We start from the raw sequence: 16,633 nt of genomic DNA on the forward strand, positions 1-16,633 counted from the left end.
CCTGGCGCAGCTGGGCAAATAGCTGATGGTACTTGGGGGGCAGAGGCCAGCGGCACTCTGCCCTGGTGCCAGCGCTTCTGCTGGGGTGAGGGGTTTGCAGGCCAGTCCTGTAACAAGGACAAGGTCTGTAGGGCAGAGGCCAGCAGTGCTCTGTCCTGATGCCAGCTCTTCTGCTGGGGGAATTGGGGCATAGTCCTGCCCGGTGGCAAAGGGAACGTGGGGGTCAGTGGGGGTTAACATCTCCACTGTTAACCCTGGGCCCAAGTTAGGAGTTAGCTGGGGAGGGGGAGATTGGCTTACCTCCTCCTCCTGATACTCCGGCGGCCGTTGGGAAGGGAGGTCGATGCTCTCCGCTTCCTGTGGAACATGCTGCGGCTGGGGAGAGAGACCGGTTGTCTCCTCTCCCTGGAAGGCACACTCCGACTGGGGAGGGAGGTCGATGCTCTCCCCTCCCTGTAGCTGGGTCTGTCGCTGGGGATCTGGGCCGCCTGCCCAGCATCCCTGTAGGGCCGGTAGAGAGACTGCGGTCCCATCTCCACCTGCCTGCTGGGGGTCCTCCCAGGACCAGTCTATGAGGCCTGCTGCCTCTGGTATCTCTGGTTGGGGAAGGAGACCGGTTGTCTCTTCCCTCTGCACAGTATACTGCCGCTGGGGAGGGAGGTCGCTGCTCCCCTCTCCCTGTGGAACATGCTGCGGCTGGGGAGAGAGACCAGGTGTCCATACCCTCAAACTCCACAGTTGGCGCTCAAAGGCTCGTGCCGCTTTGTTCTCCGTAGCCAATTCCCGGATGAGGCGACTGACTACCTCCTGTGCAGGGTCTGGACCATATCGGACTAGCCGCCTCTTTACTTCTGGAACGAAATCCGCGCCCTCATAGCGACGGATCCGGTTGAGGTGCTCTTCACATGGTTCTGACCAGTATCTTGTCAGCTCCATGCTGCTGTAGGTAGGGACGCTGCGCAGTGGCTAGCGTTGCCCTCAATTACTCTCCTACGATACCAGTGCTGCTCCTTGCGCTAGGACGCCAATCCCACCGCTGCCGCCAAATGTTACGGTTGCCTCCAGGCTGGCTGGAAGTTGGACCGTAGAAAAGGATGCTCCTAGCGCTCACCAAAGAATCATCAGCACCATAGTCAGCAATCCCTGTAGTGATATTAGCTGAAGCTGTCCCCTACAAACATGAGTCAAAGCTTCAAGTTAGAGGGTCAACATAGGTCTGATGTGCTGGAGCACACAGCCTCCTTTTTATTGAGGTTACATGCAAACAGGACACTCTCAGGGGGAGGCATAAAATCCCCCATCACACATTTGATATTAGATAGAGAGACACTCCCTTTGACAGGCCACAACATTTACTTCAGCAGATAACATTACACACAATAAAACAATGCAGTCCACCTTATCAATACTAGTCTGATTAGACAATGGGAAAGTTGATCACTAAACCTAATTAGAGCTAATCCCAGCAGACTTGTATTTAGAATAGGTTTCTTGAAGCTGAACAAAATTTAACTCTTAATGGCACACAATGAAACTGAACCAAGTGGGAGAAAGCCAGGGACAAGTCATTTCACAGGTCTGGGGACATAGTCTTAAAGGGGGCATTGTTCACCAGAGTCACAATATGTCCCCAGACGGTTCTTAAAGGGCCACACACACACCCAACAAAAGTCAATATGTCCTCAGGGGCACAATCTTCCAGGGGCCATAGTCATGTGGAAGGAGGCTGGCAAATAGGCTTCTCCAAAATCCAGGGAAGCAGGGCAATTTTCCATTTAAAGGGCCAGTTACAAACAGCAGTTTGTAACAGTTACCTTCTACAACCAATTTCATGCATTGTCCCTGTCACTACAGCCGCGTGTTTCTGGTTCGATGAGCTAGTAAAGGCGATCGATAGTGATTCTCCTCCTTATGAGGAGATTATGGACAGAATCCGTGCTCTCAAATTGGCCAATTCTTTCACCCTAGACGCCACTTTGCAATTGGCTAGGTTAGCGGCGAAAAATTCTGGGTTTGCTATTGTGGCGCGCAGAGCGCTTTGGTTGAAATCTTGGTCAGCGGATGCGTCTTCCAAGAACAAACTACTTAACATTCCTTTCAAGGGGAAAACGCTGTTTGGCCCTGACTTGAAAGAGATTATCTCTGATATCACTGGGGGTAAGGGCCACGCCCTTCCTCAGGATAGGTCTTTCAAGGCCAAAAATAAACCTAATTTTCGTCCCTTTCGTAGAAACGGACCAGCCCCAAGTGCTACGTCCTCTAAGCAAGAGGGTAATACTTCTCAAGCCAAGCCAGCCTGGAGACCAATGCAAGGCTGGAACAAGGGAAAGCAGGCCAAGAAACCTGCCACTGCTACCAAGACAGCATGAAATGTTGGCCCCCGATCCGGGACCGGATCTGGTGGGGGGCAGACTCTCTCTCTTTGCTCAGGCTTGGGCAAGAGATGTTCTGGATCCTTGGGCACTAGAAATAGTCTCCCAAGGTTATCTTCTGGAATTCAAGGGGCTTCCCCCAAGGGGGAGGTTCCACAGGTCTCAATTGTCTTCAGACCATATAAAGAGAGACAGGCATTCTTACATTGTGTAGAAGACCTGTTAAAAATGGGAGTGATTCATCCTGTTCCATTAAGAGAACAAGGGATGGGGTTCTACTCCAATCTGTTCATAGTTCCCAAAAAAGAGGGAACGTTCAGACCAATCTTAGATCTCAAGATCTTAAACAAGTTTCTCAAGGTTCCATCGTTCAAAATGGAAACCATTCGAACAATTCTTCCTTCCATCCAGGAAGGTCAATTCATGACCACGGTGGATTTAAAGGATGCGTATCTACATATTCCTATCCACAAGGAACATCATCGGTTCCTAAGGTTCGCATTCCTGGACAAGCATTACCAGTTCGTGGCGCTTCCTTTCGGATTAGCCACTGCTCCAAGGATTTTCACAAAGGTACTAGGGTCCCTTCTAGCGGTACTAAGACCAAGGGGCATTGCAGTAGTTCCTTACTTGGACGACATTCTGATTCAAGCGTCGTCCCTTCCTCAAGCAAAGGCTCACACGGACATAGTCCTGGCCTTTCTCAGATCTCACGGATGGAAAGTGAACGTGGAAAAGAGTTCTCTATCTCCGTCGACAAGGGTTCCCTTCTTGGGAACAATAATAGACTCCTTAGAAATGAGGATTTTTCTGACAGAGGCCAGAAAAACAAAACTTCTAAACTCTTGTCAAACACTTCATTCCGTTCCTCTTCCTTCCATAGCGCAGTGCATGGAAGTAATAGGTTTGATGGTAGCGGCAATGGACATAGTTCCTTTTGCGCGCATTCATCTAAGACCATTACAACTGTGCATGCTCAGTCAGTGGAATGGGGACTATACAGACTTGTCTCCGAAGATACAAGTAAATCAGAGGACCAGAGACTCACTCCGTTGGTGGCTGTCCCTGGACAACCTGTCTCAAGGGATGACCTTCCGCAGACCAGAGTGGGTCATTGTCACGACCGACGCCAGTCTGATGGGCTGGGGCGCGGTCTGGGGACCCCTGAAAGCTCAGGGTCTTTGGTCTCGGGAAGAATCTCTTCTACAGATAAATATTCTGGAACTGAGAGCGATATTCAATGCTCTCAAGGCTTGGCCTCAGCTAGCAAAGGCCAAGTTCATACGGTTTCAATCAGACAACATGACGACTGTTGCGTACATCAACCATCAGGGGGGAACAAGGAGTTCCCTGGCGATGGAAGAAGTGACCAAAATCATTCAATGGGCGGAGACTCACTCCTGCCACCTATCTGCAATCCACATCCCAGGAGTGGAAAATTGGGAAGCGGATTTTCTGAGTCGTCAGACATTACATCCGGGGGAGTGGGAACTCCATCCGGAAATCTTTGCCCAAATTACTCAACTGTGGGGCATTCCAGACATGGATCTGATGGCCTCTCGTCAGAACTTCAAGGTTCCTTGCTACGGGTCCAGATCCAGGGATCCCAAGGCGACTCTAGTAGATGCACTAGTAGCACCTTGGACCTTCAAACTAGCTTATGTATTCCCGCCGTTTCCTCTCATCCCCAGGCTGGTAGCCAGGATCAATCAAGAGAGGGCGTCGGTGATCTTGATAGCTCCTGCGTGGCCACGCAGGACTTGGTATGCAGATCTGGTGAATATGTCATCGGCTCCACCATGGAAGCTACCTTTGAGACGAGACCTTCTTGTTCAAGGTCCGTTCGAACATCCGAATCTGATCTCACTCCAGCTGACTGCTTGGAGATTGAACGCTTGATCTTATCAAAACGAGGGTTCTCAGATTCTGTTATTGATACTCTTGTTCAGGCCAGAAAGCCTGTAACTAGAAAAATTTACCACAAAATATGGAAAAAATATATCTGTTGGTGTGAATCTAAAGGATTCCCTTGGGACAAGGTAAAGATTCCTAAGATTCTATCCTTTCTTCAAGAAGGATTGGAGATAGGATTATCTGCAAGTTCCTTGAAGGGACAGATTTCTGCCTTGTCTGTGTTACTTCACAAAAAGCTGGCAGCTGTGCCAGATGTTCAAGCCTTTGTTCAGGCTCTGGTTAGAATCAAGCCTGTTTACAAACCTTTGACTCCTCCTTGGAGTCTCAACTTAGTTCTTTCAGTTCTTCAGGGGGTTCCGTTTGAACCCTTACATTCCGTTGATATTAAGTTATTATCTTGGAAAGTTTTGTTTTTGGTTGCAATTTCTTCTGCTAGAAGAGTTTCAGAATTATCTGCTCTGCAGTGTTCTCCTCCTTATCTGGTGTTCCATGCAGATAAGGTGGTTTTACGTACTAAACCTGGTTTTCTTCCAAAAGTTGTTTCTAACAAAAACATTAACCAGGAGATAGTCGTACCTTCTTTGTTTCCGAAACCAGTTTCGAAGAAGGAACGTTTGTTGCACAATTTGGATGTTGTTCGCGCTCTAAAATTCTATTTAGATGCTACAAAGGATTTTAGACAAACATCTTCCTTGTTTGTTGTTTATTCTGGTAAAAGGAGAGGTCAAAAAGCAACTTCTACCTCTCTCTCTTTTTGGATTAAAAGCATCATCAGATTGGCTTATGTGACTGCCGGACGGCAGCCTCCTGAAAGAATCACAGCTCATTCCACTAGGGCTGTGGCTTCCACATGGGCCTTCAAGAACGAGGCTTCTGTTGATCAGATATGTAGGGCAGCGACTTGGTCTTCACTGCACACTTTTACCAAATTTTACAAGTTTGATACTTTTGCTTCTTCTGAGGCTATTTTTGGGAGAAAGGTTTTGCAAGCCGTGGTGCCTTCCATTTAGGTGACCTGATTTGCTCCCTCCCTTCATCCGTGTCCTAAAGCTTTGGTATTGGTTCCCACAAGTAAGGATGACGCCGTGGACCGGACACACCTATGTTGGAGAAAACAGAATTTATGTTTACCTGATAAATTACTTTCTCCAACGGTGTGTCCGGTCCACGGCCCGCCCTGGTTTTTTAATCAGGTCTGATAATTTATTTTCTTTAACTACAGTCACCACGGTATCATATGGTTTCTCCTATGCAAATATTCCTCCTTAACGTCGGTCGAATGACTGGGGTAGGCGGAGCCTAGGAGGGATCATGTGACCAGCTTTGCTGGGCTCTTTGCCATTTCCTGTTGGGGAAGAGAATATCCCACAAGTAAGGATGACGCCGTGGACCGGACACACCGTTGGAGAAAGTAATTTATCAGGTAAACATAAATTCTGTTTTCAATCACAATGTTGATCCTGTGCTAGATGCTGCCAAGCCTGCCATGTATGCCACCATATTGTAACGCGCGTTGTACACAGCAGTCACGTGACGTGCAGGCATATTCTGTTATGTATGCTTAGAGGAAATACATCTCCGGTGCAGAAACACTCTCTTACTGTGATACACAGCGTGCCCTGCAGTGTCTACTCTGTTACTTATGTCAAAAGTTTTATTGTGCAAAACGGATCACACTTTAAACAAATCTGATAAATATAAATATAATACTTTCTGTGGCTAGTTTACACTATCAAACATGATATGTATAATCTCCATCCTTCTCTCGCCATCCCTCCCCGGAGCTTGCTATTTACAATTATACCAGTGCCTGGAACCATGCATTCATACACACTCAGTAGGTTTTAAAAACAGTGGTGTACAGTATTGTTTTATTATTATTTATTCTACAATGCTAGTTATAATTTTTCATCTGGATAATTTTCTCTTTCAGTATATTTTTAAAAACATTTAAATTATTTTGTGTCCGTTTAAATCCAGCCAAGCAAAGATTTGATAAGTATGTTTGTTGCACTTACTGCTCCCTGTTCGCTCTCAGATTCTCTTGTTTTTGTGTTTGTTGATCTCTGCACTGTGCATGCTACGGGGGAAGGGGAAAGAATATCACTGCTGATGTGTGAACTGCTGTGACGGGGAGATCTAAGTCCGTGCATAGCTGTTTGTTTTAGAACGTTTAGGCTCTCCCCCTGCCTGCTTTAACACTTGTGGCAGCTGCCTGAAAATAAATCACTGCAGTGGCAGCAAGCAGCCCTGACTGTTATAAAAAACACATCGAGTACGGCAATGTTGCTGTGCAATTACATAAATACTAGATTAAAAATAATTTAGATTAAATAATACATTTAAAAAAACGTTTTTTTTAAAAGTATTTTACTTCAGATGAGATTTTTTTTTTTTTTGCATTGAGGGAGCAATTGGAAATTGCATGGAAACATTATGGACATACAAAATACATAGTAAGTTGCACATGTAAAGTAAAATTTATTTTGTTTATGTGCAATGCTTTATTTTGTAAATTCCATGTTACAAAGCTAATTATGGCACAGATAGGCACTTAGGCAGACCTGATTCTTGCTTTTTTTCCTATTATTAGTTTATGAGCTTATAGTATCATGTATCTACACTTGCCCTTTTATTTACAATACTATGTTCAAAGCTGATGCATTTCCATAGAGTATAACTTTCTCAACACACTGCAGCATATGCTCTGCATCTGCATCACAGTGAGTATTTTCTCTAAGCAAACATACATAACAGAATAATATGCTGTGCACATCATGTGACTGCTGTGTGTACAATATGGCGGCACACATAGCAGCCCCAATCGCTGGATTAACATTGTAATTTAAATCACTCTATTTGAACTGTTTGCGGTAAGCTGAACAGCCAGAATAGAAATTTATGCTTAGTTGTTTTAAATTATTTAGTAGAAGTTAGTTTTAAGGAATTTTAACAGGTGTTATGATTTCCTTTAAGGGGCTAATCATCCATTTGCAAGTGGGTGCAATGCTCTGCTGACTTGTTACATACACTGTAAAAATTTTGTTAGTGTAACTGCCTTTTTTCACTGTTTCAAATTTTGTCAAAATTTGTTTCTCTTAAAGGCACAGTAACGTTTTTTATATTGCTTGTTAACTTGCTTTAAAGTGTTTTCCAAGCTTGTTAGTCTCATTGCTAGTCTGTACAAACATGTCTGAAACAGAAGATACTTGTTCATTATGTTTAAAAGCCATGGTGGAGCCCCATAGGAGAATGTGTACTAAATGTATTGATTTCACCTTAAACAGTAAAGATCAGTCTTTATCTATAAAAGAATTGTCACCAGAGGGGTCTGTCGAGGGGGAAGTTATGCCGACTAACTTTCCCCATGTGTCGGACCCTTCGCCTCCCGCTCAAGGGACGCACGCTAATATGGCGCCAAGTACATCAGGGACGCCCATAGCGATTACTTTGCAGGACATGGCTGCAATCATGAATAATACCCTGTCAGAGGTATTATCCAGATTGCCTGAATTGAGAGGCAAGCGCGATAGCTCTGGGGTTAGATGAGATACAGAGCGCGTAGATGCTGTAAGAGCCATGTCTGATACTGCATCACAATATGCAGAACCTGAGGACGGAGAGCTTCAGTCTGTGGGTGACGTCTCTGAATCGGGGAGACCTGATTCAGAGATTTCTAATTTTAAATTTAAGCTTGAGAACCTCCGTGTATTGCTTGGGGAGGTATTAGCTGCTCTGAATGACTGACACAATTGCAGTGCCAGAGAAATTGTGTAGGCTGGATAAATACTATGCAGTGCCGGTGAGTACTGATGTTTTTCCAATACCTAAAAGGCTTACAGTAATTATTAGTAAGGAGTGGGATAGGCCCGGTGTGCCCTTTTCCCCACCTCCTATATTTAGAAAAATGTTTCCAATAGATGCCACTACACGGGACTTATGGCAGATTGTCCCTAAGGTGGAGGGAGCAGTTTCTACTTTAGCAAAGCGTACCACTATCCCGGTTGAGGACAGTTGTGCTTTTTCAGATCCAATGGATAAAAAAATTAGAGTGTTACCTTAAGAAAATGTTTATTCAACAAGGTTTTATTTTACAGCCCCTTGCATGCATTGCGCCTGTCACTGCTGCGGCGGCATTCTGGTTTGAGGTCCTGGAAGAGGCCATCCATACAGCTCCATTGACTGAAATTGTTGACAAGCTTAGAACTCTTAAGCTAGCTAACTCATTTGTTTCTGATGCCATTGTTCATTTGACTAAACTAACGGCTTAGAATTCTGGATTCGCCATCCAGGCGCGTAGGGCGCTATGGCTCAAATCCTGGTCAGCTGATGTGACTTAAAAGTCTAAATTACTCAACATTCCTTTCCTTTCAAGGGGCAGACCTTATTTGGGCCTGGTTTGAAAGAAATTATTGCTGACATTACTGGAGGTAAGGGTCATACCCTTCCTCAGGACCGAGCCAAATCAAAGGCCAAACAGTCTAATTTTCATGCCTTTTGAAATTTCAAGGCAGGTGCAGCATCAACTTCCTCTGCTTCAAAACAAGAGGGAACTTTTGCTCAATCCAAGCAGGCCTGGAAACCTAACCAGTCCTGGAACAAGGGCAAGCAGGCCAGAAAGCCTGCTGCTGCCTCTAAGACAGCATGAAGGAGCAGCCCCCTATCAGACAACGGATCTAGTAGGGGGCAGACTCTCTCTCTTCGCCCTGGCGTGGGCAAGAGATGTTCAGGATCCCTGGGCGTTGGAGATCATATCTCAGGGATATCTTCTGGACTTCAAAGCTTCTCCTCCACAAGGGAGATTTCATCTTTCAAGATTATCTGCAAACCAGATAAAGAAAGAGGCATTCCTAAGCTGCGTACAAGATCTCCTTGTAATAAGAGTGATCCATCCAGTTCCGCGGACGGAACAAGGACAGGGGTTTTATTCAAATCTGTTTGTGGTTCCCAATAAAGAGGGAACCTTCAGACCAATTTTGGATTTAAAGATCCTAAACAAATTCCTCAGAGTTCCGTCATTCAAGATGGAAACTATTCGAACAATTTTACCCATGATCCAAGAGGGGTCAGTACATGACCACAGTGGACTTAAAGGATTCCTACCTTCACATTCCGATTCACAAGAATCATCATCAGTTCCTGAGGTTTGCCTTTCTAGACAGGCATTGCCAATTTGTAGCTCTTCCATTCGGGTTGGCTACAGCCCCAAGAATTTTTACAAAGGTTCTGGGCTCACTTCTGGCGGTCCTAAGACCGCGAGGCATAGCGGTGGCTCCTTACCTGGACGATATCCTGATACAGGCGTCAAGCTTTCAAATTGCCTAATCTCATACAGAGATAGTTCTGGCATTCCTGAGGTTGCATGGGTGGAAAGTGAACGAAGAAAAGATTTCTCTATCTCCTCTCACGAGGGTTTCCTTCCTAGGGACTCTAAAAGATTCTGTAGAAATGAAAATTTACCTGACTGAGTCCAGGTTATCAAAACTAAATGCTTGCCGTGTTCTTCACTCCATTCTGCGCCCCACGGTGGCTCAGTGCATGGAAGTAATCGGCTTAATGGTAGTGGCGATGGACATAGTGCCATTCGCGCGCCTGCATCTCAGACCGCTGCAATTATGCATGCTCAGTCAGTGGAATGGGGATTACACAGATTTGTCCCCTCTACTAAGTCTGGATCAGGAAACCAGAGATTCTTTTCTCTGGTGGTTATCTCGGGCCCATCTGTCCAAGGGTATGACCTTTCGCAGACCAGATTGGACAATTGTAACAACAGATGCCAGCCTTCTAGGTTGGGGTGCAGTCTGGAACTCCCTGAAGGCTCAGGGTTCATGGACTCAGGAGGAGAAACTCCTCCCAATAAATATTCTGGAGTTAAGAGCAATATTCAATGCTCTTCTGGCTTCGCTTCAGCTAGCAACACTGAGGTTCATCATATTTCAGTCGGACAACATCACGACTGTGGCTTACATCAACCATCAAGGGGGAACCAGGAGTTCCCTAGCGATGTCAGAAGTCTCCAAGATAATTCGCTGGGCAGAGACTCACTCTTGCCACCTGTCAGCGATCCATATCCCAGGTGTAGAGAACTGGGAGGCGGATTTTCTAAGTCGTCAGACTTTTCATCCGGGGGAATGGGAACTCCATCCGGAGGTGTTTGCTCAATTGGTTCTCCGTTGGGGCAAACCAGAATTGGATCTCATGGCGTCTCGCCAGAACGCCAAGCTTCCTTGTTACGGATCCAGGTCCAGGGACCCAGAAGCGGCACTGATAGATGCTCTAGCAGCGCCTTGGTTCTTCAACCTGGCTTATGTATTTCCACCGTTTCCTCTGCTCCCTCGTCTGATTGCCAAAATCAAACAGGAAAGAGCATCAGTGATATTGATAGCGCCTGCGTGGAAACGCAGGACCTGGTATGCAGACCTAGTGGACATGTCATCCTTTCCACCATGGACTCTGCCTCTGAGACAAGACCTTCTAATACAAGGTCCTTTCAATCATCCGAATCTACTTTCTCTGAGACTGACTGCATGGAGATTGAACGCTTGATCCTATCAAAGCGTGGCTTCTCCGAGTCAGTAATTGATACCTTAATACAGGCACGAAAGCCTGTCACCAGGAAAATTTACCACAAGATATGGCGTAAATATCTTCATTGGTGTGAATCCAAGAATTACTTATGGAGTAGGGTTAGGATTCCTAGGATATTGTCCTTCCTCCAAGAGGGTTTGGACAAAGGATTATCAGCTAGTTCTTTAAAGGGACAGATTTCTGCTCTGTCTATTCTTTTACACAAGCGTCTGGCAGAAGTTCCAGACGTTCAGGCATTTTGTCAGGCTTTAGTTAGAATTAAGCCTGTTTAAACCTGTTGCTCCTCCATGGAGCTTAAACTTGGTTCTTAAAGTTCTTCAAGGGGTTCCATTTGAACCCCTTCATTCTATTGATATCAAACTTGGAAAGTTCTTTTTCTGATGGCTATTTCCTCGGCTCGAAGAGTCTCTGAGTTATCTGCCTTACATTGTGATTCTCCTTATCTGATCTTTCATTCAGATAAATTTGTTCTGCGTACAAAACCTGGGTTTTTTCCTAAGGTGGTTTCTAACAAGAATATCAATCAAGAGATTGTTGTTCCATCATTATGTCCTAATCCTTCAAAGAAGGGAACGTCTTTTGCATAATCTAGACTTAGTCCGTGCCTTGAAGTTTTACTTACAGGCTACTAAAGATTTTCGCCAAACATCTAACCTGTTTGTTGTTTACTCTGGACAGAGGAGAGGTCAGAAGGCCTCGGCAACCTCTCTTTCTTTTTGGCTTCGGAGTATAATCCGTTTAGCCTATGAGACTGCTGGACAGCAGCCTCCTGAAAGGATTACAGCTCATTCTACTAGAGCTGTGGCTTCCACCTGGGCCTTTAAAAATGAGGCCTCTGTTGAACAGATTTGCAAGGCTGCAACTTGGTCTTCCCTTCATACTTTTTCCAAATTTTACAATTTTGATACTTTTGCTTCTTCAGAGGCTGTTTTTGGGAGAAAGGTTCTACAGGCGGTGGTTCCTTCCGTTTAAGTTCTTGCCTTGTCCCTCCCATCATCCGTGTACTTTAGCTTTGGTTTTGGTATCCCACAAGTAATGGATGATCCGTGGACTGGATACAATTAACAAGAGAAAACACAATTTATGCTTACCTGATAAATTTATTTCTCTTGTAGTGTATCCAGTCCACGGCCCGCCCTGTCCTTTTCAGGCAGGTCTAAATTTTAATTAAACTATAGTCACCACTGCACCCTATGGTTTCTCCTTTCTCGGCTTGTTTCGGTCGAATGACTGGATATGGCAGTGAGGGGAGGAGCTATATAGCAGCTCTGCTGTGGGTGATCCTCTTGCAACTGGATGATCCATGGACTGGATACACTACAAGAGAAATAAATTTATCAGGTAAGCATAAATTATGTTTCTCTCTGTGGCTGTGTCTCTCTCTCTCTCTCTCTCTCTCTCTCTCTCTGTCTGTGTCTCTGTCTCTCACACACTCTCTCTTTCTCTCTCTCTTTCTCTCTCTCTCACACACTCTCTTTCTCTCTCTCTCTCTCTCTCACTCTCTTTCTATCTCTCTCTCTCACTCTCACTCTCTTTCTATCTCTCTCTCTCTCTCTCTTTCTATCTCTCTCTCTCACTCTCTCTCTCTCTTTCTATCTCTCTCTCTCTCTCTCTCTCTCTCTCTCTCTCTCTCTCTCTCTCTCTCTCTCTTACACACACACATACACACACACAAACACACATTGTGAGATATCTTCTGCTTTATTAACACAGGTGTTTTTGTTTTACCCTATAGGCAGACATTTGGTCCTTGGGCATAACTGCAATTGAGCTAGCTAAAGGAGAACCACCAAACTCTGACATGCATCCCATGAGGGTACTGTTTCTAATCCCGAAAAATAATCCACCTACTTTAATGGGTGATTTTAGCAAGCCCTTCAAGGAGTTTATTGATGCCTGTTTAAACAAAGATCCCACCTTTGTGAGTATTTTTATACTTATTTTTCCTGGTTATTTCCAAACTTTCTATTAAAATACCAAGTGCTACTCTTGTATTGTTGGGAATGCTGTAAATAGTTGGACATTTACTTAATGCATTCATTACTTTTGGGAATTCAGAACCTGGCCACCAGGAGGAGGCAAAGACACCACAGCCAAAGGCTTAAATACCTCCCACACTTCCCTCATCCCCCAGTCATTCTTTTCCTTCCGTCCCAGGAGGTTGGCAGAGAAGTGTCAGGCGTTTTCGATAGTCTCTTATGGAGGGTAGTACTCTTCGGCATGGGGACTGGAGTTTTAAGTAGTCCTGTCAGCCTCTCAGTGAGAGCATGGATGAAAGTTAGAGTCCGGAGATGCAGGGAGAGTTTTTCTGCGAAACCATCCCGACTCATTAATAGCTCCACAAGCAATCGGCGTTGACGAGTTTTGATGCTTGCTTTTTTCTCTCAAGTCCATGGCAGAAGCGACACTACTATCTGTCACACTTGAAGGGCCGTGTTCCTGTTCCACGTCGTAGATTCCGGTAAGATAGTTTGATTTTACTTTCATCATAGATGTATTGTAATTACAACTGTTTATCCGAGAGGGGCTAGCAACCTTTTCGAGCATAACTTTAACATAGGGTCTCAGTGAGGCTCCTTTTTGTATCTAGGAATCAAGGGTTAATATCTCCTGAGGGGGGTTATTGAACAGGGGGGTTTATAATCATGTTTATGTGATTCTGTCTGCTACTGTGTAGTGTTGCTCCGGCTCATGGATATTTTGGAACATAACAGCCTAGGTCTAGTGACGCTGCCTTTACAGTCAGGCGTTCTTTTGTATGGACTGCACGGTTTACCTTGTGACATCATTTCCACTTTCCTGATCGTGTGGCAACAGAGAAATCCTGGTTCGCTGGTTCTTTGGAGGTGGTGAGTGCCCCAGGTATTGGGGGTGTAAGGTGCCGTTTAGATTTTTCTTATTGGTCCATTTTTTTTTTTTATTCAGTGCCCCAGTTATGGAGGATTCTGATTTATTTTTTTATGGAGACGGATGTCTCTGATTCAGACTCTACTTCTTGCGAAGAATATGAATTAGCCTGGGTGATACATGCCACCATCAGTTATGTTCTGAATGCCGTTTTAGAGTGCTCTGTTCCTCGGGATCGGGGAATCAGGTGCCCACTGAGCCATACGTCTCTGGGGATTCTATTTCTCACAAGATGAGTTCCCTACCACCAACTCGCATGCAGGTAACCCAAACGCTACTTATCCTTTTAGGGAGTGTGGCATGTTCCCACCGGAGGTTATGACACGGTTCCGCATGGCCATATCTTTGGAGCATCTGCAGCTCTTGGGAGTGTGCTTACGATATTGTCCGTGTTCCGTTAACCGAGGCTCGTCAGGCATGGGATTGCCTTGTCCAATTCAGCCCTCTGGGGGAGCGACTGCCCCTGAGGCCTCAGGGGGGTCAAACTTCGGGGCCAGTGTTTTCTTTTGTCCCGGCGGAGGTATGTCGAGCCTTTCGTTATAGACAGGAGCGCCTTCGTGTTCTATTAAGGCACGTTTTTGACGTTGCTGGATGATCCCACTCTTAATGGGTCTGGGGATTCTCAGTCTTAATCTTCGACTGGCTTGCATGCATAGACATAAGGGGATGAAGTAATCTTCTCATAGTCTGTTATTTGTGTATCTTTTTCCAGTTCTGAGCTTTGAAGTCTCGGACCCCTGTTGGGCTGGTCTTGCGGGTCTGTCCGTTCTTCCTGGGCGATAACCTATGGGTTGCCTTATCTTATATTTTCAACCGGTGAGGATGATTATTTGATCTAAAGTTCATATTGTGGTGTGATGTTTCCTTCCTGAACTTTCTTCTCTGGAATTGATACTCGTGATTTTGTGGTTGCATTATTTACAAAAGTCTGTCTGACTGTTCTTTATCCCTCCATCTCGGATGTGGCCTGGACAGTGCTGGGGTCTTTGGTTTCAGGCTGGTCCTGACTGGGTACAAATCCTTATGTCTGAGGCCTAGTTCAGTCACGTGGCACCTTTTTATGTCCGGTTGGTCTGGTGAGGGCGCCTAGTGATCACAATATTTTGTGTTTTTTTACATTTATTTTGCAAGCTTCAACTAGCATCCTGAGAGGTCTTAAGGGTCCATGGTTGCTTAGGGGCATGGGGTAAGTCCTCATTTGCCTTTCAAGCTAGTGGGCCGGGACTCCGTTGAGATCCGTGGTGACATGCTCAGTCATTTCCCATTTTTCCGGGACTAGAGTGTTCATTCCCAGGATTTAGGTCCTTCATACCGCTGTTCTTACGGTTTTGCCTTTCATGGTTTCTTTGGAAGTGTCCTTTTAGGATTTGTTCCTTTTTAGAGGTTCTCTTCCTTTGGGTCGAGACTTTCTGGACTCCGTCCATTTTTTCTGGGGGCTTTGGCCGCTTAATTAGGAAGTAAAGGCCGTGAGGCTCTGTCTTCCTTCGGAAGTTGGTTGTCTCCATATCAGCGGCGATAGGTGTTGTTGTCTTTTTTTCCAAGATTTTTGCTTTGGGGGTGTTTTTCTGCCTGGGCTCGGGATGCTTTGCATTCTTCTCCCTAGGGTGTGGTCCTCTGGAACGTTAATCTGTAAGGATTTAGTGTTGCCCTTGGGGCCTTTGAGCTCTAGAGAAATTGTGACTGTCGTGGCTTAGCACCTTGTTGGGGGGGTGTTGACCTCTGGCTAAGGGTGTTCTCTTCCCTTTGGGCTGGGAATTACAAGTGAGTCCTGTACCCATTCTCCTGGTTTCCAGGTTCTCATACCCTGTGAGTCAGACGGGGTATCTTCTTTTCCCTTGGGGGGTCGTTCGTTCTAAGACGATTCTGGGTCCCAGTTCTTGTCTTGGATTCTTCTGGGATGTCTGGAGACCCTATGTTGCGATATAGGGGCTAGCTCATTGGGCTTGCAAGCTGGAAGGCCAGAGTTCACATCCACCTTTGGGTACTGGTTATTAACTTTAAGGCCTAACTTGTCCTTCGGACGGAGTGTGCTCCTCTTCATGGGGAGTTTTTTCTCTGTTGGGTCAACAGTGGTGTCTGTATGATTTTTTGCATTTGGTCTGTGTTTTAATCATACTATGGCTTCATGTCTTGTGGACATGTACACTGTTCTTAACTGTGCCCTTCCCTTTTGAGGGGGTAGTTTGTCTTCCTCATGAGCTGGGGTTTCCTATTTCTGGAGGGTCTTTGTCCTGCCCTGTGTGTAGGAGGTTGGATCAGGTGGCTTACTTCTGTAAGAGGCAGGATCTGCTGCTCTGTTCCACCTGTTGGAATTTATTCTCTCTACGTAGAGACTGTCTAAGAGTTGACAGGTCTTCCTAAGGATCTATTGCACTTTTCTCTGTTCCAGGTCCCACGGGGTTCTCCTTGGGAGTGCCTTATTTTGGAGGAATAGATTGGGTTGGCACTCGAGCTCTGTTGGGGTGGGTGAGTCCCCCCTTTTTCTTTCTATTCCCTGGGGGCTTGTGGTTGGGGTCTTTCTGTCCCCCCCCCCCCCCCCTGTCTATAAGAAATGTCTGTCGCTTGGGCTGGTCCGCTGTTGCTCTGCTAAATTCGTCCTCGGAGCATTCGAGGTACGGTAATCCTCTTGCGGTTTCTCCGTTCTCCATGTTCAAGGTTTGTGGGAAGGACTGGCGGCACTTAGCCTGCGACGTTATCTGCTGGTTAGTGGATACTTGGCAGTCTGAAGGATCCTATTTTCAGCTGCTTTCTGCTTGCCCTGCTAGTATTTAAGTTTCAGAGTCATTTTTATGACTGCAGTGTTTTTGCCTTAGGTGGTGTTCGTCAGACCTATCTGAGCTTGCTGCACAAGG

The 16,633-nt window shown here is 45.7% G+C and overlaps 1 protein-coding gene across 2 annotated transcripts in view; it reads left to right on the forward strand.

The window, feature by feature from the left end:
• STK26 (serine/threonine kinase 26) overlaps positions 1 to 16,633 on the forward strand; it is a 511,389-nt gene that overhangs the window by 361,531 nt on the left and 133,225 nt on the right. For both annotated transcript variants that reach the window (XM_053699253.1, XM_053699255.1), the window contains exon 6: positions 12,610 to 12,795. In XM_053699253.1, coding sequence (XP_053555228.1) covers positions 12,610 to 12,795 — 186 coding nt within the window. The remainder of the gene's footprint in view (positions 1 to 12,609; positions 12,796 to 16,633) is intronic.

This window comes from Bombina bombina, chromosome 1 (genome assembly GCF_027579735.1).
Source record: "Bombina bombina isolate aBomBom1 chromosome 1, aBomBom1.pri, whole genome shotgun sequence".
NCBI classification, from domain to species: domain Eukaryota; kingdom Metazoa; phylum Chordata; class Amphibia; order Anura; family Bombinatoridae; genus Bombina; species Bombina bombina.